This window comes from Typopeltis vanoorti, chromosome 9 (genome assembly GCF_054136105.1).
Source record: "Typopeltis vanoorti isolate ZY-2024b chromosome 9, IOZ_Tvanoo_1.0, whole genome shotgun sequence".
In the NCBI taxonomy this organism is placed as follows: domain Eukaryota; kingdom Metazoa; phylum Arthropoda; class Arachnida; order Uropygi; family Thelyphonidae; genus Typopeltis; species Typopeltis vanoorti.
The window spans coordinates 62,666,391-62,692,102 of NC_143557.1; the positions used below are offsets into that span (position 1 = coordinate 62,666,391).

The following is a 25,712-nucleotide window of genomic DNA, read 5'->3' on the forward strand; positions in this document are numbered from 1 at the left end:
AGCCATGAATTGGATATTCGGGTGTTGAGATGTTCAAGGAAATCCAGAAGAGAATCATATCCATGGCTCCAAATGAGGAAAATGTCGTCCACATATCGTTTCTAAATTCTGAGTGCTAAGGAATAGGAAGAGATAGCTTTAACTTCAAAATCTTCCAAATAAATGTTGGCAAGTACAGGAGATAAAGGATTACCCATTGATAAACCATGATTTTGCTTATAGATGGTGTCCTGAAATCTAAAGTATCATGACTTGATGCAATGAGTAAGTAAGGCTAACATTTTTTTAGATAACTTATCTTTGAGTAGTGTCAGGACTTCGTCTGTAGGAACATTTGTAAACAAGGATACTATGTCAAAGCTAGCCATGATTTCATTTTCTTGAACAGTAATATTCTTAATGTATGATACAAAATCTGTAGAGTTGTTAATAAAAGACGAAGACTTGCCAGAAAAACATTTAAGGTATTTTGTGAGATATTTTGAAAGGTTGTATGTTGGTGAATCAATGCCTTCAACAATGGGACGAAGTGGGGTATTTCCCTTGTGGATCATCTTGGGAACTCCATATATGCGTGGCATAAGCGGATGGAGAGAGCAAAGAGAAAGGCAAATGTTTCTAGACAGTTCAGAAGTTGTTTTTAATAAATTGTTGGTACGATTTTGAAGTTCATGAGTGGGATCTCTCTCAAGAATTGAGTAAGTGTCACTGTGTAGTAATTCAAGCTTCTTATTTTTATAATCTTCAAAGTTAAGCACAACTGTGTCACTGCCTTTATCTGCGGGAAGGATAAGTATATTTCTGTTGTTTTTTGAACTCTTAAGAGCCTGTCGTTCCGACGAAGAGATGTTATCTGTGGGTGGTTTAGCATTGTTAATGATAAAGATGGATTCAATACGGAAAAGTTTTGTGAAGGGAGGAAGGAGGCAGCCTTTTCTATCTTGGTGAGGTGTGATTCTCTTGGGATAGATTTTGGAGAAGGAATAAAATTTAAACCTTGCTGAGGATGCTTTTTTCTGCATCTGAAAGGATGTGAGATGATTTTATTAATTACAACTTTGTCAGGATTGATGTGGGGTTTCGAGAAGTTCATATTTTGTACTCTTTTTAGTGCTTCAAATTTCCTAATAAGTTTTAATTTGTTGTTATATTGGATTTGGGCTGCTTGAGACTCACTACTCATACTAAAGAGATGCCAACTTCCATTGTCTAGAGATTCTTCAAGTATTTGAGATAATGTACTTTTTTTGGCAAACAAAAAAGCAAGAGTATACGTTTTGTGTTCAATATTCTTTCAGCAAGAAGGTCTAACTTTGCTTTGCGATAGATTCTTTTGCCACGTTCAAAGTAATATTCTCTTTAAAAGATATAAACTTAGGAAAAACTGCATGGAATTTACAGCGTTTCAAAAAGATTAGCCTGTTGTTGATTAACCAGTCCTATCTTCTTCAGTGTTTTGTTGAAGTTTCTTTTATTGTTATTAAGAGAGACCTCGTCATGAATCTCGATTGTTAAACTGTCTAGAAACATTCGCATTTCTCTTCGCTCTCTCCATCCGCTCATGCCACGCATATATGGAGTTCCCAAGATCCACAATGGAAATACCCCACTTCGTCCCATTGTTGAAGGCATTGATTCACCAATATACAACCTTTCAAAATATCTCGCAAAATACCTTAAATGTTTTTCTGGCAAGTCTTCGTCTTTTATTAACAACTCTACAGATTTTGTATCATACATTAAGAACATTACTGTTCAAAAAAATGAAATTATGACTAGCTTTGACATAGTATCCTTGTTTACAAATGTTCCTACAGACGAAGTCCTGACATGACTCAAAGATAAGTTATATAAAAAAATGTTAGCCTTACTTACTCATTGCATCAAGTCATGATACTTTAGATTTCAGGACACCATCTATAAGCAAAATCATGGTCTACCAATGGGTAATCCTTTATCTCCTGTACTTGCCAACATTTATCTGGAAGATTTTGAAGTTAAAGCTATCTCTTCCTATTCCTTAGCACGTAGAATTTGGAAACGATATGTGGACGACATTTTCCTCACTGGGAGCCATGGACATGATTCTCTTCTGGATTTCCTTGAACATCTCAACACCCGAATATCCAATTCATGGCTGAGTTTGAAACTAATGGTTTCCTGCCTTTCCTGGATGTGAAACTGACCCATTCTTCTGAAAAACTTAAAATTTCCATGTACAGAAAACCTACACACACCAATAGATATCTCCATAGTTTCCCTCTTCAGAAACTTGGAATTATTTCTACTTTGCCACATAGAGCTCGCTCTCTTCTTGACGACCCAGATGAACTTCATAAAGAAATCAATTTTCTTAGATCTACTTTCAAACTGAATGATTATTCTCAAAAAATTACTAAAAAATACCATTTTAATCCTCCTAGTCGCCATACTGAAGAAATTAATAATGTTAAAGGCAATATATCTATACCATATATAAGCTCAGTCTCTCAAAAATTAGCCAAGGTTCTCAAAAAATATAACATTAGAACTTTATACACTCCGCTTCCTAAGATCCGCTCTCTAGTGAGCAGTCCAAAGCCTAGCCATCACAACCTAAAATATCCCGGTATATAAAAGATATGGTGTGACTGCGACATTCCCTACTTTGGCCAGACAGATAAGTCTATTGAATTGCGTATGGAGGAACAAAGGAGAGATATCACTTACAACAGAACACGTGCCAGTGCTTTATCCAGCCATATCCTTTTTTCTGCCGATTCTGATGATCAAAACCATAGTCATACGATCCTTTGGGATAGATCTAACAACATTTTCCGTTGCCCTGACGAATTGGAGAGAAAAATAGTAGAATCAAGAGAAATCATCCTCAACCCTGCACATTTAAATAATAATTTAAGCTACAACCTCCCAGACTGTCATTCTGCTGTGATCACATACTGGTGCTCACGAGATGCTATACGCACCCACCCAGCCAACAATGTGAACAACGAAGGAACAGCTTTGATTACGTTAATTACAACGTTTTCACGTTAAATATGTATAGCGACTTTCCTGTACTGTTCACAGTTTTATCTTCAATGTTTAATGTTATTTCTTTTCTTTTATGAAAACACCTGAAGAAGGCTGTAAAAAGCCGAAACTAGTCGTGTGATACCATTAAACCTTTTTCCTTCACTCTCAGTTTATGTCATTCAATTCTTTTAAAAAATATGTTTAACAACCGAGTAAATCAACCTCAGTGCATGCATACATACATACATATATACATACATACATACATATATATATAGTGCCTGTATATACTCAACTGTTTATTAAAAGCATGGCAAGGTAATGCTAACAGTATGCTTTGCAAGTGAAATTTTGGTTCCCTGGATTTTTTTTTGTTGTTGTTGTTTAATGTTTTCATCAGTGTTTTCAAAATATTTTTCTAAGTGAAACTCAGATTAACTTAATTGCATATTAAATGACAAAAATAATTAAAGATATTTACCATAAGTGAGTGTAATCCATTCAATTACATACACAAAATGAACTGTGGTTTCAGTTAATCTGAAGTTGCCTTTAACATCTTGGGGTCGACAAATATGGGCTACTAAACAATCAATTTGGTGACTTCCAAGGAAACTACGATAGATACTATGAAGAAGATAGCATGGAAATTGGCAGATTTCCATGTGGTATGTATAACATAACTGGAAAATAAATATAAAATATTAATTCTACATTATCAGTTAATTATAGGACTTTATTGCAGATTTAGATATTTAGATTTTTTCAAGTGTTATTGTTATTATGCAGTTTTTATGGTCTATTACAACGCATCAGTGAAAGAAATGACTAGTTTGCCAATAAACTTGTCATTTATTTGCTTAAGCTCATTAGCCTACTGAATACAGGATATAAAATATACGCAGGAATATTAAAAGAGAAACTAAGCAGCATTGTAGAATGCTGCTTAGTTTCTCTATTCTAGATCAAATTATTAGAAGAACAAAATGGTTTCCGAAAAGTTGTTGTTGTTGATGATGCTGATCCTGCATAGATCCAATTTTTACTTTAAAATTATTAATAGAAAAGAGAAGAGAATTTCAAAAAGAAACATACGTGGCCTTTATTGATTATGAAAAAGCCTTTGACAAAATTAGTAGACAAAAATTGTTTAAAATATTAACCACTTTAAACATACCAAACCAACTTTTACAATCTATTCAAGAAATATATACAGGAAATAAAATAGCAGTTAAATTAGAACACATCTCAGAATGGAAAGATATATCAAGAGGAGTACGACAAGGATGTACCCTCTCACCTCTGCTTTTCAATATATATATAAATGAAATATTAACAATCTGGAAACAGCATAACCCATTTGGTATACAAATGACCCAGCAAATGAAGATAGATATGCTAATATTTGCAGAAGATCAAATAGTATTAGCTACATCAGAAGATGACTTACAAAGATCATTAAATGATATCTCAAAGCAATATAATATGACAATATCTAAAAAAAAAATAATAATAATAATAATGGCATTCAAAGGAGAAAACCCAATAAGATGTAAAATAGTAATAGATAATAAAATACTAGAACAAGTAAACACTTTCAGATACTTGGGATGTGATCTATCATAAAAAGAAGAAAAAGACATAGATACTAAAATATCAAACTTTGTCAAAGTAAATGGCATAATAAATAATATATTTAAGCCATTCCTAGTACAAAAACACACTAGAATCAGACTATATAATGTCTTGTCAAAACTAACTCTACTATACGGAAGCGAAACATGGACCATGAAAGGGAATTCAAACAGCAGAAATGAAGTTCCACAGAAAAACAGCTGGATGTACCAAGTGGGACCACAAAACAAATGAAGAAATCTTACAATCGCTGAAAATAAAACCAATTAATTACTACATAAGACAGTATAAACAAAAATGGCTAGAACATTTAAATTGAATGGACAACAGCAGACTACCAAAAATATTATACAGATACAAAATAAGTGGAAAAAGAAGAATCGGAAGACCAAGAAAGAGATGGCATGAAACCGGAAAAGGCCACTTGGCCTAAATTCCATGTTAGGAAGAAGAAGCTCGTTTAACATCAATACGTTGAACTATCCACCTCGCTGGTCACTCAAATCCCACTACAAGCATGGTTGTCTGTGAATATTTTTAGGTGGGTGATGCATTTTCACTGTCTCATGTGAGAGACCACTACCCTGATTATTGCAAGTCTGAAGTGGCCGTGTACAGTATAGAGAGTAGAGTTTCTATGAGTATCTAACCCTTAGCCCAACTAAGGTGCTAATATATGATAGAATGATAAGCTTTTGTGAGAAGGATTCACATAAAGTTATAAAAAGAATCAAACTTCAGCAGCTTTCAGAAGTTAACTGTAGCTCATATATATAAATGTTATAGATTTTAAAAAAAATAAAATAAAATAAAAAAGCATTAAAGAGTTTGAAAAGAAGCGAAACCTTAGAGACTGAGTGGCAAAACTCTGAAGAAAATACTGACCAATTCTGCAAAAGAATCATATGGTGACATTGTCTGCAAAGATAGAAAAATCAGAACTTCTCAGTGGACCTCAAGAAGTTATTCCTGGAAAAGTTCTTTCAAGAAAATTTTAAGCTCCCTCAGGGATTACAGAAAAAAAAAATGACAGAAAACTAAGCTATGTTTAAAAGTAGCAAAACAAAAGTAACACTGGAAGACTTTGGTAAGAGGACAGAAGATAATAAATGAATAACAAAATGCTCTGGATGTTACTGAAAAAAAAAAAAGGCTAAAAAAAATTGAGGAGAGTAAGAATTAGAGAAGATAAAAGAAACATAAAAATTGAAGACAAGGATGTTCTGAATATCTGAAGTATTTATTTTAAAAGAATGCTCAGTGAGATAAGCAAAAGAAGAACTGTGGCAGAAAATAGTCAAGAGAAATGTAAACAGGGATAGCAAAAGCTATCAGAAACCTGAAATTTGGAGAGGTGGCTGATGCAGATGATACAGAACAAAACAATATAAAAGTAAAAGGATATATTTCCTAGCTGAAGGAAATACCAACTAGACCTATTAGGTAGTAAATGATTGTTATCACATGATGCAATACACCACCTTGTTTACTGGAGGCCTGAAGTGGTTGCTTAGCAGAGTAGAAGTTCTTCTTGGTCCTCAAACTTCTAAAATATAGTGTGAGTGATAGCTCAAGGGCATGGAAAACATACTGTGGAGATTGAAAAAATTCTCCATCTTCAAGGGTATAGCAGTAAAGCAGTTCCACAAGCCGGCTGCAATATAGTCTACAGGACCAAACCTCATGGTAACACATTCAGAAGGCTTCCTGATCAGCTGACACATTCTGAGTGTCAGATATGCTGCTAAATGGCTGGAGGAAGACACACAAAACATAATCAGTGACATATCTATGTCACTGAACTATGTTTTCCTGCACTTTTCCTCTTCACTTCTGAAACACTAACATCACCTAAATGTAAATATAGTCACTGATTTTTAAAAAACAACAACAAAAAATCTCCCCTCCCAAATTTAAAATACTCAAAACCTTATGAAAATTTCTTCTACATTCACCAACATTCATGGTGTAAATACCAACCTAAATGATGTGCACCATTACTTGCATACATTCCAACCTGATCTGCTTTTAATTGAACCTCAAATTACTGATACAACAACAACATGCAACTTAACTGTCCAAATATATTCAGCACTCTGGATATTTTCTAGACCAATTCTCCTTTTGAGATGATTGAATCAACTGTGTTGATCCAATCTCATCTCAACTGTGTTGAGATGACATCCTCTTGGTAATTCAGATTATAATTCTTGTGGAATGTCTTCCTCTCAGTCATTCATAATCCAATATCCTTTGGTACAATATTTCCATTCTCCATAACCAGATACTTGTCACCATATCACAGAAATTATGGAATGAGGATTTTTTCATTTCCCCACCCCTGTTAAAAATTCCCATCCATTATCCAAGCCATGGTTCTCCAAAGAGCATTCCAGGGTAATCCACGAGAAACAGCTTATTCATAAGTGGCTTGAAACAAAAGCTCCAGCTTCATTCACAGCCCACACTGAAGCCCTCAACACTTGCAAAACGGTCATTACGAGACTAAGTCTGACTTTGAAAGGGCTAAACATAGAAAACTTGCTGCCTGTGCCAATGGCAGTCATGCCTGCTGGTATGGATTCTGTTGTGTGTGTATGTGTGTGTGTGTACTGCCAGTCCTGTTTTTTTTTTTTTTCCATCCTTAAAATGTGCTTACATGCATATTCCTTGCAAAAGCTGTTAGGCACAAATTTTCCCAATCTGTGCTCATGCACTCTCTCAGCCATATGACAGTATTGTAACATCACTTAAAGGTAAATATGACCTCCTGTTATCATTCTGATCTTCTAGCTCTCCCAGATGGATAACCAAGTCAAATTGCTTCCATCTTTACTTCAAACACTGCATGACACACTTCCTGTAGCCTTCTGCCAGAAAGATATCTTGATCAATGTAGATACCAAAAAGGTTTCTGGTGCTGATGGTATCCTATCAATTGTACTCAAGAGACAAGTTCTTGAACTTAACACTTTTCATTTTGAAGATTTCTGTGGTAAAAGGACATGATCTAATTATGTCGATATTTCAATCACATAGGACAAATTGGTGGCAAAACAATACACAACTGGTTTCGTGATATAACCATGTTTCACATCTTCAGGAGATAACAGTGAATAAAACAAAGAGTTAAGCTACAAGCAGGTAACATTCACAATATTGATATTTAAAAAAGACTAACAAGGAATGCACACTTATGCTAGCTTAATGGTTAGTGATATTATGTATGCCACTGGTGTTTGCATGCATTAGATGTTTTATGAGAGAAGATGAGACTTGGTATAAGTTGATGCTTTGTTTCTTCTTGCATTGTTGTGGAGATTTTAACATTTCAGATGACTCTTATAAAAGCTCAGAATTTTTATTTCAGATAATCAGATCATTTTAATTCACTGCCAAGTTACCTCATGTTTGAATTCTGTTGTGTGCGTATTGTCAATCCTGATTTGTGTTTTCTTTCCATCCTTAAAATGTTCTGAAATACATATCTCTCCTGACCAGCCTGTCTGTCCCATATAATACAAACCTTATGTGTTATATGGTACAGTGATCTTGTAAACACCAGGTTTTTTAAGTGGCAGATGGGAAAGTTTTAGAGGCCTAAAACAATTCAGGTTGGAGGCCTAAAACTATCTCATTGAGCAGGAAGAAAGAAGGCCAATTTAATCCCTTGCTTTTAGTAACTCTGAAATCTTGTCCATGATTGACCAAGCATAGGGAAGAATTACTGCTATTCTGTAATCTTGTTTTTCTTTTTTATCATCTGTTCTTTATCATCTCTATGCTGTATTATATTATACTCAGCTGGCAGCCACCCTACAGAACAGATGCAAGCCCAAGTACCAAATAGAAATTAAAAAAGAAAAAAAAATTATAAGTGTTTACAACTGCATTGCTCTCATCTCAGTATTGTATAAAAGTAATGGAGAAGGTTAGCAACAAGCAACTTCTTCGATATCTGGAGAACTATCGACTAATCAGTGACCACCAATATGGATTTTGTCAATCAAGATCCACAGAAGATCTGCTTGTTACCTCTAGACCAGTGATTTTTAACCGGTGTGCTGTGAAAGGTGCAGTTTGCCACAAGATTTTGACATAAAGAAATAAAAACTGATGTAAAAAAAGTGTTTTTGCACATTTTATATACAAAGTATATGAAGAGTCATAATGTTTACATTACATTGAACAGAATTGTGAAGAGTGAATAAAATTTATGATTATACAGGGTGTTCGGGATAAATTTGACATATTTATAATTAATTATATTTTTCCGTAAGTTACATGTATTAACACACACTTCTCTTCATTTAAAAGTTTGGACCCTTCTTCATTCATATACAAGATGTCAGAAAGGATGGATAGCTGGAACCCACCTGAATCATGGAAGAGAATAACTTGTATCATGATGATTCGTGCCCGCCATCAAAATAAGGATATTACGACTGCTGCCCAATGCTCCCTGAATACAGTAAAAACAATCAGGCATGAACTAGAGACTTGCAATGGTGACTACGAGGATGTAGCAAGAAGAAAGATCCCTAGCAGACGATCTGATTGCGTTCGTACAGCAGAATTCCTCGCAAATCTGCAGGAACAGGTGTTGAAGAACCCTGGCATTGGAATTCGGGCTTTGTTCGTGGAGTTGCTAACTGTAGTCAAGCCCTGGATAACAAGGGTAGCCAATGGTAGGCCGTATGTATGGCAGCAGGATTCGGCCCCTTGCCACACCTCTGGGAAAAGTCAAAAATGGTTGTCTGAAAATTTCTACGACTTCACCAGTCCAAATGTTTGGCCTCCAAACTCCCCAGACCTTAACCCCATGGATTATTTTGTATGGGGCGCAGTTGAAAAAGACACCAATCGCACTTCCAGTAATACAAAAGCCCAGTTAATGGATAAAATTAAAACAGTTTTTGCGGCCCTTCCCAGGGAGACTGTAGCATCAGCTTGTTCGAGGTTCCGAAGCAGAATTGAAGCTGTGATCGATGCTAATGGTGGTTATTTTGAGTAAATCTTGTTGATAGTATTGTAATTAACTCTGCCTGTAATGTTTTTTTGTCAATTCATTAAATTTAATAGATACAAAGAAGATTTTCTTTTTCCTTACGAAACTGTCAAATTTATCCCGAACACCCTGTATTGGCATAATACAGATTTATTGTACCTGTTATAGATATGCATCGTTTTATGTGTTTACAGGTTCCTCAAGATGTACGACAATTACAGCATTCGAGGCACTTACACTGTAGCATTGCCACTGTATAAAGATGAGACAGGTTTAATCAGTGAACAACTGAAATCTTTGTGGTTTCTCGCCTAAACAGATGAATCGGTTTCAATTCTGTAAAATCTGTTTCATTGTGTTTCAATGGTATTGAATTTTAGTGAAAACTATGAGTGCTGCACTTTTAAAATGTTACAAGACCAGTAATTTCAAATGATACCTGATTTTCTTTTAACTGGGAAAGAGTTAATAAATTAATTTTTTTTCCGATTTTGGTTGATTTTTTTTCTTTTTTTATAAGAATCCATTAAGCATGGACAAGTTTCTAATTAAAAAACGAAAATTACATGATAGGGAAGTAATAACTGATGTTAGTACATCTAAAACTGCAGAAGACGACAAGCTAACAGAAATAAGGAATGACAGAGGATTAAAACTTAAACATTCAACAACAGATACTATTTCATTCTGGTTGTCTCTTCGAAGTGAATATCACATTATCACAAAAAAAAAAAAAAATCAATTGAAGCACTTCTTCCTTTCTCCACTTCATATTTGTGTGAAGCTAGCATTTCTGCAATGAACACTATAAAAAACAAGAATAGCTTGTGGCTTGAAACCATGGAAGATTTGAGGGTATTCCTATCTACAATCCGACCTCATACAAGGGACAGAATGAAACAATGCCAAGCTCAGGTGTCTCATTGATTAAAAAAATACATTTATGTTACATGTATGTATATTAGAAAAAAATAATAAATAATTACTGTCATAAATAACTTTGATTATTCTTTTGTATTTCATTACAAGGTCATTAATACTTGAGTGGTGTGCTGTAGAATTTTAGTAATTAGTTTTAGTGTGCCAAAAGATAAAAAAAAAGGTTGAAAGCTGCTGCTCTAGACAGATGCCATGGTAAGATTTGAAGAAACCTGTGGTTGCACTTGATGTTCCCAAAGCATTTGATAGGGTTTACCATCAAAGGCTTCACAGCAAACTGCCATCTTACTGTAATTAGCCTTTCACTCTTTGTAATTAGATTGCCAGTTTTTCTCGAGTCCTTCACTGTGTGTAATGGTAGAGGATATTCTTTCTTCAGATTTTTGGACTAATGCAGGTGGTACTCAGGAATCAATTATTTCATTTATCCTCATATACATAAATGACCTCTTATAATTGACCTGAAATCCCATTCATAGTTTTGATGATGATAGCATACTCCACCAATGTTCCCTAAATGTACGTGAGTGAACACAGACCAGTCAAAAAGGGAAAGCACATGCCCTAGTAAATGTGCACACAAAATTTTTGCTTTCAGAATTTCTAATTTACAGTCAATAATTTTTGAACATATTATAAAAACGAATTATATGATGAATCATAATTTGACTTGTTTTATTAGCAATTTCTCCAGTATTCTCTATTTCGATATTACTCTAACCCATTCCAACTTAATAACTCTAATTAGCTACTTTTAGCCTAACTAGTGTGGGCAAAACTGATGCTGACATCAGCAAGTTGCAGAGGCATATTTGTTTGGTATCTACTCTATAGACAGCAGTACAATAACCTGAATTCATGTGAACAGCAATGGATTGTTGTACCTACACAGAAGCAAATTAATTTAGTGTTCTCAGTTTTACAGGCAGGTTATAGCTAGACGAAGGGGTGCTCAAAGTTGTATAACTGAGAGGAGACCTCCACATAGCCTTTAAAGGAATGCAGAGAACCGACCGGGGCTTCAGACTTTGTCCAATCCTTACCTTCTCGTGGTGCACCCTGTTGGGTATCTACCTGGATAGTGAACGAACGAGGATGGGCTGGCAATTTGGGATTTAGCTGACCAAATTGTATTCTTATTGGCTTAAACCAATATAGAAAATGATGGTACACAAAATTTCATTCCGACTGGGACGTCGCCTGGTTAAACAAGGCCTCCGTTGTTTTCGCCAGGGAACCAGGGCGAATAGTGAAAAGTCAGCTACTGGAACAAATCTGAAAGCACACCCAAACTCAACATCACCAGAGCTCAAGATCGGTATTATCAACATAAGAAGCCTGAATGGCAAAGATATGGAGCTAGATGAGGAATTAGATGTACCAGATCGATATAATAGGGGTGACTGAAACAAAAAAGACAAAAACAAAGACAAAATTGCTCTGAAAGGTGAGACCTTTCTGAGCAATAAATACAAAATGTTATATTTAGGCAATGACAATCAAGGAAAAGAAGGAGTAGCCATAGTATTCAACACTAAATATGAGGCTAATCTTCTTGAATGGCAAGCAGTCTCAAGTAGAGTGATATGGGCAAATATCAGAATGGGAACTGGACAATGAGACTTATTTGTTCCCATGGTCCCACAGAAGGCTCTACTAAGGTAGCAGTGGAAGAATTTTTTGAGGCTCTAGAGCAGGGGTAGGGAACCGTTTTGAGTATCAAGAGCGAACATTTTGCCCGCGGGCAAGGGTTCCGCATCCCCTGCTCTAGAGAAAGCTGCTGACACAATGAAAAAGGAAAAGTTGGTCCTTGTTGGGGATCTAAATAGCAGAGTAGGAAATGATTGTCAGACATACAAAAATATTTTGGGAAAATTTGGAGAAAACAGCAAAGCTAATAATAATGGCAAATACCTGTTGGATTTCTGCTCAGGACATGGACTGGTTATTACTAATACCATGTTCCAACATAAAAATGTGCACAAATTCACATGGAGAGAAGAGGCAAGGAATAAGAAAAGCCTCACTGACTATGTTATTGTTGATAGTGATGTTTTCTCCCTGGTGCAGGACACCAGAGTCTACAGAGGATTTGAAACTGGAAGTGATCACTATTTCGTCTTGAACAGGATAAAATTGAATTTCATATTGAAAAGAATAACATGTAAGAAAGTTTTAAAGTGAATGAAAGTTGAGCAGCTCTCAGATGTGAACTGTAGACTAAAATACACAAAGATTATTGAAGAAAAATGAAGGAGTTTGAGAACAGGAATCAAACCTTGGAGATTCAGTGGCAAGCCTTGAAGAAAGCCATCACTGATTCAGCTAGAGAGGCATGTGGTGAAGTTGTCTGCAAGGATAGAAAAATTAGAACTCCATGGTGGACACAGGAAGTTAAAGAGGCAGTGAAGGAAAAGAAGAAAGCCTATCAAAAGTTCCTGGAAAATAAGTCAGCTTGTGCTCTTAGAGAATACAGAGACAAATGTAAGAAAGCTAAATACTGTGTAAAACTACCTAAACAAAAGTCATGGGAGGACTTTGGCAAGAACATAGAAAATAAATATCACGAAGGTGGCAAAATATTCTGGAGGTTGTTGAAGAAGCTCAGAAATGGAGGAAAGAGTGCTGTAAAAGGAATTAGAGATGATAAAGGTGAAAACAGGAGAAAAAGATATCCTTGAAGTATGGAGTAATTACTTCGAAAAATTGCTAAATGAAACAGGTAGTGATAGCACAGTGGTAAAAAACACTCAACAGGCATACAGTCAGGAATACATATCCATACTTGAAGTAGAAAAAGTCATCGAAGGCTTGAAATGTGGAAAGGCAGCAGGAGTAGATGATATTTGACCAGAAATGCTTACGTGTATTGGTATAAAAGTCTTACACTGGTTGTACTGCATATTTCAGAAGTCGTGGACAGAGGGAGAAATTCTCGATTATTGAGTAGAGCTCTCATAGTACCCATATATAAAAAGGGAAATAAAACTGAATGTGAGAATTACAGAGGTATTTCTCTATTGAGTGTTCCTCGTAAGATCTATGCCAGTATACTTGAGAAACGGTTGAGAAGAATTGTGGAAGAAAAGCTTGGTGAAGAACAAGCTGGTTTCAGGCTAAATAGAGGCTGTCTGGATCAGATCTTCACTTTACAACAAATAGTGGAGAAATCATGGGAATATAACAAAGATCCTTATTTAAGTTTTGTCGATTTGGAAAAGGCATATGACAAGGTGCCAAGAGAGAAGCTATTCAATACGCTACAGTTATATGGTGTCAATGGGACATTATATGAAGCAATACTTAGTCTTTATTTGAGTTGTAAGTCAGCAGTTAGGATTAAAGGAAACACAGGAAGATGGTTTAATGTTAAATCTGGTGTGAGACAAGGATGTACATTATCCCCTCTTTTATTCATTATCTATATGGATCACATTATGAAGGAAAGTGGTATTAAACTTGATATCAAAATTGGAGATGTTAATGTCAGCTCTTTGCTTTATTCAGATGATATTATACTTCTAAATAAATCTGCTACAAGTCTGCAAGATTCCCTGACTAAATTGAATAACTGTTATAATAGATATGGTATGAAGGTCAGCAATAAAAAGACAAAGACAATGAAAATAGGCAGAATCGTTGAAAATGTCAACTGCATTGTGAACGGAGAACTTGTGGAACAAGTAAAATATTTCAGCTACTTAGGCACAATTTTTAGTGAAGATAGTAAATTAAATATGGAAATAGACAACAGAATCAACAAAGCTGGTATGGTAGGAAACCAATTGAATAAATTCATATGGAATAAGAGAGAAATTAGTCGGAACACTAAATTAGCTGCATACAAGACAGTGTTCAAACCAGTTTGAACTTATGGATCTGAGAGCTGGGTCAGAAATAAAACACTCTACCAAAGACTAGAGACTGCAGATACGAGAGTCTTGAGAAAGGTTAGAGGCATGAACAGATTGCATCAATGGCAAGATCATATTAAAAATGAGGATATTAGGAAAGGACTTGACATTGTCAGCATCCAGGAATGCGTTAGCAGAGCCAATCTCAGGTGGTATGGTCACTTAAACAGAATGGGCGAGGAAAGATTAGCAAAACAAGTGTTCTCTGCCAGGTTGGTAGGAAAATGACCCAGAGGAAGACCAAGATATAGGTGAATTGATACAGTACAAAGTGCCTTGGATGATAGAAATATAAGATCTGATAATGTTGGAGTCTTGAACAAGTAACAGAGTGATTTGGAGGAAAATTGTAGATAAGGAGTTAGTAATGATGTAAATTTTTCATGTAGCACTATCATATCCTGTACACCCCTTGAGGGTACATGGCAGGAATTTGATGATGATGATAGCTAGATGAAAAAAGGGCAACATTAATATGAGAAATATTACATTAGCAGTTTTAGTGCATTAAATCCTAGAATTTCTTATAGGGTCCAGGAATAGAATTTCCTGTTCTAGAACTTGATATAATTGGTTTATAAAACTGCATGTATATGCAGTATTTAAGTAGCTAAAGTAAGCATTTAGGATGCAACATACATGATCTTTTAACAAAGATGTTGTCACCAACTTTAAGCATATCAAATTAATTTGTGGCTTGTGACTTTCATTATTGTGAGCAGAAGCTATTAATACATACTGGGTTATAATCGGTGACTAGATTCAAACTCACTAGATATAAACACCACTTACACAGAGCTATAAAGGCATGCACATGCACACACACACACACGTGTGTGTGTGTGTGTGTGTGTGTGTGTGTGTGTGTGTGTGTGTGTGTGTGTGTGTGTGTGTTTAAATATATATATATAATTTCATTTAACTTAACAATTCCATATATATATATATATATTACATATATATATATATATTACATATATATATATATATATGGAATTGCTTTTAAATTTTACATTATCTACACTGCATAATTCAGAAGGCCTGGTCCGAAGGTAGTAAATTAGTGAAATAGAGCACTAAACTGAAATAGAGCACTCATAATCTGAGAAGAGGCTAAGAAACATTGATGAAAAACTTTAGGTCCAATATAAGTGGATATTAGATCCAGCATTATTTCAAAGCCGAATAGAGAAACTATGAAAGTTTTAAAAGTAAGTTGACCAGAATGCTTACAGGAATATGCCCACTGGCATTTACAAATTGCCCTAGCACGGACCACCTTAGAAAACATGTGCGCTGCCCAGGAGTGCAAATAATCGCTTTCTAATTTGGTCCATTTTTCAGGTTTCACTGGCCTGAAAGCTGTTTCAAACTGGTTGGTTCGCTAGATATAAACACCACTTACACTATGGCAGACCTTAAGAGAGCAAAAGCTCTCTTGCAATACTAAGGAACTTGAAATGTCGGAAGTGTACTTTTTGTAAGCGAACTCTTGTCAGTGCATAAAAGTATTTACTAAAATAAAGAGCCAAAAGGATTCACGTCGGCGATGGGAAATCAGTGACAAAGTGGCTGATTTTATGTGCTACTAAAACTCATGTGCTGAAATATATAGTATGTGGCAAAATATTATACATATTAGTATATTAAAGAAATTATGTAAAAGAACTTTTATAATTAATAGGATTTTTAATATATTGTAATTTAAACTGCATCTGAAAATTTACAAACTAAGATTTTAAAAGTTTTACTAATAAAAGTCTCACAGCCTTCCCAGAAAACCACACAACCCTCTAGTGGGGCACAGACCACTTTAAGAAACACTACCTTAAAAGACCAAATAAATTACTATTGGAGTGCTGACAAGTAACAGACAGATTTGAGGAAAATAGTTAACAAAAGACTAGTAATAATGCAAATCTTGTGGGAATATATCCTAGCCATAAATGTCAGATTTTAGGGAAAGACAATGTATACTAGAATATTAATTAAAATTTTTAATTAATACTTCCTATATTTCGGTAATGTTACATTATCATCTTCAGGTATCACAAAATAATAATATGTGCATGCAGGCACTAACACTAAGCAAATATGGCTGAAGAAAATAACTAAGTGAGTCCTGATGTTCTTAGAATGTTCTTTCCATATTTTGGGACAGTCTCATGCATCCAAATTTGTTGAGGTTTGGGAATTTTTTTAGAGGAATAATCTCATATTTATACTTGCTGCAGTGCAGTAAAGTGGCTTTTTTCCAGCGTATTTTGTGTTGGGTGTCCAAAGCATGGTCAGCAGGTCCTGAGTGGCTGTATTGGTGGAACTGGATATAGTCCTTATGTTCAGATATCCTGATATTAGCTGTCCTGCCTGTTTGGCCATAGAAGGACAGTTTGCAACTACAAGAAACCTGGTATACTCCAGTGGGTTTAGGGGAAGTAGTGGTCTTTGGTGGAGCAGATAAGAGAAGCGAATTTTTATATGGTTTGTAACAAGTTGTCAGGTCATATTTTTTTAGGATTTTTGTTAGTTTTTCAGAAGTACCCCGAATATAAGCAATGGTGATAGATTTCACCATTCATAAAGCTTACCTCTTAGGTCAGCTTTATCTTTGAGTGAAGTATCAGTAGTGCCATCAGAATGAGAGAGAAAGAGGTGGAAGTGCAGGCGAGCAAAAATTTCATCGAATGGTTTTAGCAAGGGATCAGAAGGTAGTGAAGAAGTTGGCTACTGATGATTTTCTCCATTATTTTGGAGAGGACTGAAGTGATGGCAATTGGTCAGTAGTTTGATGGTCGAATTCTTCCTTTTTTTGGAATAAGATGGATATGTGATTGCTTCCACATGTTGGTATAAGTACCAGCTATGTATAATAGATTGTAGAGATGATAAAAGATGGTTCTATAGCTCTGGAGCATGCTTTGAACAACTGGAGAGATCCAATCAGGACTAAGAGGCTTTTTAGTGTCCAAATAACATTCTGATGTCTTTTTGTCAAAAAACTACAGGAGGCATATGATTCTCAGATTCCAGGTATGGCAGGAGGCAAATTTCCCTTGGTCATCAATGCAGGAGTTCAAGGAAAAGTGTGATGCTAGGAGGTCAAGCTTTATCATTGAATAAAATAACAGTAGTGCCATCAGAATGAGGTATGGCTTCCATTTGTACCAGAAGCAAGTTTTCTGCTGTTGGTCTTTATGAAATTAGATTTAGATGTGCTGATGAATGTTTTGCATGATATGGTATAGGCAAGTATGAAGTTTTAGTTCTTGATGTCTCACCTGCAGTAAGCTGATTTTTTCTTCAATTGCTTTGATATAGTTTTTCTTGAACCAGGGCTTGGAAAGAGGATGAGGATTTGGAGTAAAGTGAGGGATGAAGGCCTTCATGTTGGTGAGAATAATTTTGATGACTTGTTTGGAGCAGGTGTTAGGGATCAGATGAGCTGAAAACACAGTCAGACCATGGAAAGGATGAGCAGAAGTTCTGAAGGTCATCTGACACCTTTGTAGTGCCAGAGGATGCAAGGTGGCTTGAGTGCATTCTGTCAAAGAGAGAGAGGAGACTTGTACAAGAGTGTTGTCTGAGTTGTCAAGAGGGATAGTGACCTCTACAGTGTATCTGGAGGGGAAAACTGGTTAAAAAGAGATCCAAACTATTGGGAGAGAGCAAAGAGGTTTTGCTCCAAATCAGAACAATTTACTGGAGCAAAAAAAAAAATTCCACTACTCTGGATTAAATCCTCAAAGATTGATATCCAAGAACTTAAAACATCAAATGTTTCAGTAGGATAGAAATATATTTACAAAAAAAAAATAAATATATATATATATCATTCTACTCCAGAATAATTGTCTGAGAATCAAAAAGGATTTTCTTCAGATATTTATTTCAACCCCTGGTAAAGAGGTCTGAGTAGTTACCAAAGTTTGGAGAATAGTAAATGTAGCAGATCAATATTACTAGATGGGACAAGGAAACCTTGAGCCAGAGGAGGTTGAAACAGGAGATTCTAAATTAGCCAACTCTCTGGCATTTCACAAAGGCACAGATGCTACCCTTATGCCAAACAGAATTGTGAAGCGTGTAATTTGGACATTGAAGGTGGACACTAGTGGATGCTGATGCTAGTTGGGTTTCTGTCAAGAGTAAGATATCTGGTCTGGATGACTGTAAGTGATGATGAATATAATTTATTTTGATTAGTGAAGTGGATGTAAAAGTGAGTTTTTAATAAGGAGATTAAGACATGGATTGTATGTATGATTGATTGCATTGTGTAATTTTTACTGGAATTGGTTTATGAGAGAGAGATTCCTTATGTCACCATGTCACTGTCATTGCTTGTAAAGTTCTTCATTAGTTCATTCATGTTAGATGGAAGGACAGACCGGGGGCATGCAGCAAGAAGAAATATACTCTTGGACATGACATCCATACAGAGAGTGACCAATTTCCTTGCCTGTCGTAATGTGGTCTCAACAGTGCCTGCTGCATACCACTGCTTGGACTCCCTCTCCAGGCACAACCTGGAGATGGAGTGCAAGCAGTACTAATGTACTACCCCTCAAATTAAAAGGGGGGGGGGAACCAGAATCCCTGCTCTGGAGACCAAACATAGCATATGCCAGTTCAGGGCTCCAATAAGCCAAGTGATGGTATTTCACCAAGAGATAAAGGTCATTTACCACCTAGTGGTCAAGTTGGCATTTTCTACAACCAGAAAGGTATCCTTTATAGTAGGAATACTCACTAGTTTTGCCAGAACTTCTTTTGGAGAAACAGGCCATAACATTGAAAGGCTGCATATTATGCAATGCTTGCTCATCAGAGGCCCTAATGGAAACAATTGATGAAAAGTTCTAGAAGGATACCACCCTAAACTCAAATATGGAAACGGTATATCAATAACATATTCTTAGTCTGGAACCATGGACTACCTTCATTTTTGAATTTCCATGCGTACTTCAATAGCCAACACATCCTAAAATAAAGTTTACTTTTTTTTTTTTTATAATGACTCCACACATGAAAGCTCACAAGATCTCTATAACACTATAGTGCAGTGTTTCTCAAAGTGTGGTAAGCGTACCCCTGGAGTTACGCGAAAGGTCTTCAATGGGTATGTGGCAATTTTCGGATATGCATCATTAACGTATAGAATCATTATTAAGAAAAAAAGAATTACTTTAAGCATATATATTTCTCAATAAATTATATATTATGTATGAATTCTTCTACTCAAATTGCGAGTCATGTCCTGGCGATAGTAACTTGCTCCCTGGGGTAAACAACACGTCCTCCCCAATAGCATCACTATACTGAAGACGCAAGAAAAATAAGTAGTTTTATTGTATCACTGAATAAGGTACAGAGACATCTGCAGTCTGTGTAATATATTTCTCAACAAATAGTGCAATTAAAGACAACTGGGATAAAAATGGCACTAACTAATGAATCACATCTTCCCCCCAACAGAAACTGCTGTATAGACTCAAGCAAAACCATATGCTGCCAGTGCAACATATGGTGTTGCTTGACACCACCCTGTCATGAACATGTTAAAACTAAGAAATATATAGTGAATGTGTTTCAGATATTAGAATTCAGTTGAAGAGAATTAACATTTCAACTCAACTGTTGGCTTGCCTTTGTCTTCGGTTCGCACGATCTTTTGTTATTACCGCACCAATCATATGCACTTCTTCATAGCTGGTCTACCTCTACTGGCCTACATTTCTGTCTGTTGTGTGCTCTGCTTTTACTTCTCTTTTAATTCAAAAATGACTTCTGGGTTATGTATCTCAAGTCTTGAAAATTACTGGTAATTTTTGCTTGAAATAATGGGAAAGAAGATGAAGCTATCTGAGTAGATGACTTTGACAATGCAACAAGGAAACCATTCTCGATGCCAAAAGAAGTGATGGTGAATAGAAGCTTCTTTGTAAGTTACACCATTTTCAGTTTTTTTCTGAAAACTTTAGTTTCTGAAAATCCCCGCATATATCTTGCACCACAATTTTTTAGCTTTAATTTTGGGAAAAAAAGTGCAAGTTATATTCGAGTAAATACAGTAATTTTTTTTAGCTTTCAAATTCTTAAGTATGGATCATTGGCTAAAGACTGGATTTATAAAACGCACAAAAGAGAGCAATATAGCAAAAGAATACAAGTAGCTGTAAGTAGCAAGAAAAGGATGATATTGTATTTGGATCAAATGAAATTGACAAGGATGTGTCGTCTGACATCTCTAGAGAACCAATTAGGAAGAAGAGAAAAAATCTTCGTAAGTATGATATGAATTATTTGAAATGTGGATTTTCATGGACAGGAAATGAAGAGGAACCTATTGCAAATTTTCCATTAAAAATAAATGATATTTTTTGTTTACATGAACATATAAATTCAAATAAAATAGACACTTGCAATGAAATATACTTTATTTATTTATTTATTATTATTATTTTGATAAGGGGATACTTGGTAATAATGAAAATTTAAGAAGAGGGTATGCGGATATCTGAAGTTTGAGAAACGCTACTATAATGTCATGTGTGCAAGTAATTAAGGAGAAAAATGCAGCTCATTGATATGTTTCTTAAAGAGTTGGAGGTTGTACTCAGTGAGAAAAACAGTGGGGGGGGGGAAGTGTTCCGAAGAATAGAGGTGGATGGAATGAAGGAAGTCATTGAGAAGTTGGTTCAATGTGTTTGGAGCTGGACAGCATACAGGTGTTGCCCAGTATGAACTCTAGTTCTGATATCGTTAGAAGAAAGTGGAGGAATGGTAGCACCAAAATCAGAGGGGAAATGCCCATGAAAGTGCATACTCAGTGTTGAAACAAAGTGCCTACGATAAAGTGACTGAAGGGAATCTGTGAGGGATCGATCATACATTAAGTGGACTGCTCTCTTCTGAATATCACCAAGAATTCTAAGGACATTTGGGTGCTCCATCCCAAATGTGGGAACAGTATTGAAGTCAGAGAAAGGAAGTCAATGATGTAAAGGAGGAAGAGTGTGGGTGAAGGCACAGAACTCTGGGGCACCCCATCCCAGCATTGATCGAGAAATCTGATGAGAGGAAGCATTCCACCACGACACACAATGAATGACCAATGAGGAAGCTGGCAATCCAATCACAGAGCGCATGAGGGAGGCCATAAGATGGCAGTTTGGTCAGGAGAAGTCAGTGCCAGACATGATCAAATGCCTTTGAATTGCTGAGAGTGATAACATGAGCTTCTCCAAATCTTTCCATGGCCTGTGTCCAAAAGTGGGAGAAATTAGCTATTAGGTCGGATGGAGAACGAAAATGGCAGAATCCTTATTGTGATCGTTAACTGTTGAGTCTCCAGGTAATGAAGAAGCTGGTTTCTGATAACCTTCTCCATCACTTTTGAAAGTACTGAGGTGAGAGCAATGGGTCGACAGTTAGATGGCTGACTTTTGTCACCTTTTTTTGGATACAAGCTAGATGTAGGCTTGCTTCCATGCTTTTGGGTAGATGACAGTAGAAGATGATAGTTTATATAGGCGATAAACGATGGGTGTCAGTTCTAGAGTACAAATCTTGGGCACAACTGAAGAAATATATCTGGACCAGGAGCTTTATTAGTATCAAGATTAATGAGGGTTTTCCTGATGTACTTTTGACAAAAGTTCAGAGGAGGCATACAGTGGACAGTTTGTGTTAGTATGGGAGATGATTTGCTTTGGTGGTCCAGGCAGGAATTGGAGGAAAAAAAAACTGATGTGAAGAGGTCTATCTTTTCATTGAATAAGGTTACCATGGTGCCATCGGGATGCAAGAGAGGTAGCGAACAAGAAAGGACGGAAGTTATACCCAACAGTCTTAGCAAGGAACCAAAGACTTGAATGCCAGTTGAGCAGAAGGCAAGTTTATTGCACTTCATTCTTATGAAGTGTGCTTTGGAATCATTAATAACTTTTTTACATGTTTCTAGCTGTTGTGTAAGTTGAATAAGAAGGTTTTTCATTTAAGCCATTGAACATAAGCTGCGTTTGATCATGGAGTGCAGAGGCACATTTTTTTGAGAATCAGGGCTTGGATACAGGATGAGGGTTTGCAGTGGAGTGGGGAATGAAGGCTCATTTCAGTGAGGATTATTTCGGTTATTAGTTCAGTGCAGGTGTTTGGATCGAGAGAGCAAACGCAATAATTTGACTATGGAACAGTGGAATAAAAATTCTGGAGGTCATAATTATAGTACTATAGCATAAGAGGATGAAATTGCCTGGGAGGGGAAACGAACTGTAAAGAAGGGGACTTGAATAAGACTGTGGCCAGAATTATCAAGGGGAGAGCAGACATCCACAGTGTATTTGGAGGGAGAGGTAGTTAAGAAGGTCAAGAATGTTGATAGAATGATGAGGATTGTCTAGTATTCTGGTTGGTAGATTAACTATTTTTGTTAGGTCATGACTGATGACAAAAGATTCAGCTTCCCTTCCAGCTTGATCTGTGAAGTTGGAGTAGATGAGCCAGTTTGTGTTATCGACATTAAAGTCCCCAAGGAGGAAAAATTTCACAATTTGGGTAATAAGTTTGTAAGAAATAAATTTTTAGTGATGGGCAGTCAAAAAGGTCAGCATGGTTATCAGAGTTAAGAGGTAAAAGCAGCAAATGAAGGCTGCAAAGTGAGATAAGGAAATCTTGAGCCAGAGCAGATCAAAAAGTAGGGATTCCAAGTTGGATAGCCTTTGACAAGGATATTAGATTTTACAAAAGCACATGTTCTGCACTTTTTTTGCAGAATGCATCATGCAGGACCTAGAATCTAATGTTTCATTCCCATTTCTGAATCTTTTAACTAAAGCACTGACTGATATCTACGTGTCTCTTCCCATCATTACAGACCGCAAAAACTGGGCATTGTTTCAATACCAGAAGCAACAGCACACATCTCTTTACTGACAAGGAAGAGCTAAAGAACTCCAACTTCTAAAAAGTACCTTTCTACAAAATGGCTATAATGAATGCATTGTCTCAAGACTGCTTAACTAATAACCGATTCAAACTAATTCCAATAACGAGGAAATCAAAGGTTTTATTACTCTTCCATATACTGGCTCTATTTCATTAAAACTTGCAAAAATCATAGAGTATAAAATCAAAACAGTATCCACTCCTTTTATATGGATAAGATCACTACTCTTATCTGAAAACCTCAATATGGTACCTTAAAACATTCAGGTGGTTACAGACTATGGTGAAAGTACAAGACATCAGACAGACTGTTGCTCTATTGAGCAATGCATGGAAGAACACATTAGAGATAATGAATATCAAGGAAGTGAGGCCTCAGTTCTGTTATCATGTGTACTGATGACCCACAAGATGCCTTGCCAGTGAGACAATTCAAGTCTTACAGGTAGAATCCAAATTATTGCATCATTGCTATAACATAACTGAGAGAAGAATTTAGGAATTCGTAAAAATGGCACTGGATCCCAAACACCTAAATATAAACAATAGTATCAACTTGCTAGAATATATTCTAGCCAGAGCTAGCCAAACAAGTAAACGTGCAAACATGCACAGTGTACTCAACAATGCAATGCATAACTAGAAATATTTTTAAACTCATCATTAATATCTTTTTCCAGTGTACTGCCTTACTGAACTCTTATTTATTTATATACCTAGTCTAACCATAAATACTGTTACAACTTGAACAGCACATAAACCTTTACTCTATCAGGAAATCACTTACAGCTTTCAGCACATACAAACCACATGTATAACGTACATATAGCAGCACTCAATGTTCTAAATGTTCCCTTTTGCCTTCACACATGCCCGAAGTCTGTGAGGCCACATATCGATAGCAGCATGCACAACATCCAACGGAAACACTGCCTGCTCTAAACCCACCTTCAGGCTGGAGATGCTGGGGTGTCGTTTCATGCAGTCTACTCTCTCTCTCAAGCTCCAACCACAATTTGAAGTCCAACGGATTCAGATCAGGACTTTCAGATGGCCAATCAAATAATGATATGTGGTCAGGCACACTTGCCTCAAACCACTGTTGTATGGTCCTCGCTTTGTGTGCAGGAGCTGAGTCCTGTTGGAAGGTCAATTGCCTACCGTGAAACAAGGTGTTGTTCAGGGGTAGCACAAGTTCCAGCATGGTGTCTTGATACACTCTGAGGGAGGTTTTCATTCCTTTCTTGCAGAAATGCAACTTGGATACTTCGATACATCTACCCCCATCAAACCAACACTGATGCAGGGTAATGACCTCTGAATCCTGGGTACTGTGACACGTAATGTGGTATAGCACCTAGAGGGCATATACCAATCATTTTGGTGGTTAAATAACTCTTCATTGATGAAAAAAATGATGAAACAGACATACAGATATCCTCATCTGTGAAGAGGATATCTCTCTCTATGTCTTTTGTTCACATACTGCTGGAGAAATGCTTTTGATTTTTTCACCCTCTGCGACAAAGTTGTAGTGTTAGAAGTGTCCAGTAGAACAATGACAGACTCTCACTCCCCAGGTCATCAGTTAGTACATGTGACATCGTTCTGTGCAAAACGTTCATCTCTCACGACATCACTTTCTGCGTTTTACAGGATTACACTGGAGATGTGCCTTCACAGCCCTCACAAACTGTTGTGTCCTAAAGCAGTGTAGCTGACCTGTTCTTTGGCGTGTAATAATCTCCCCACTCATGTTAAACCGTACAGCTAGACAATGCTCTCTCTACTGATGAACACATGAATATTAGCTGGGCACAGCACCATTAACAGAATTAGTCAACCTGTTCTTTGGCATGTAATAATCTCCCCACTCATGTTAAACTATACAGCTAATCAATGCTCGCTCTCTCTCTCTCTCTCTCTCTATTGATAAACATGTGGATGAATATTAGATGGGCACAGCACCATTAACAAAACTGGGCTAGCGCAATTCTGTGGGCAGTGCGGAGGTGTGCAGAAGTCATAACGGTATTTATGGCAAGACTGTGTGTGTATCGGGGGACTGGAAAGTTCTGATAAGCACTTAGAACAAAAATAATATTAAAGCAACTGATATAACCACAAGGAAGAACATACTAGAAGCAGAGTTATGAAGGTAAGTTACTTATGTTCTTATATTTTTATATCCTTGTACGTTCTTTCTCGTGGTTATATCAGTTGCTTTAATATCATTTTTGTTCTAGGTGTTTATC

General features: G+C 36.3%; 1 protein-coding gene across 2 annotated transcripts in view; it reads right to left on the reverse strand.

Annotated features, from left to right (window-relative positions):
- LOC150103089 (nudC domain-containing protein 1) overlaps nucleotides 1-25,712 on the reverse strand; it is a 171,800-nt gene that overhangs the window by 94,739 nt on the left and 51,349 nt on the right. For both annotated transcript variants that reach the window (XM_090397646.1, XM_090397647.1), the window contains exon 4: nucleotides 3,497-3,698. In XM_090397646.1, coding sequence (XP_090253772.1) covers nucleotides 3,497-3,698 — 202 coding nt within the window. The remainder of the gene's footprint in view (nucleotides 1-3,496; nucleotides 3,699-25,712) is intronic.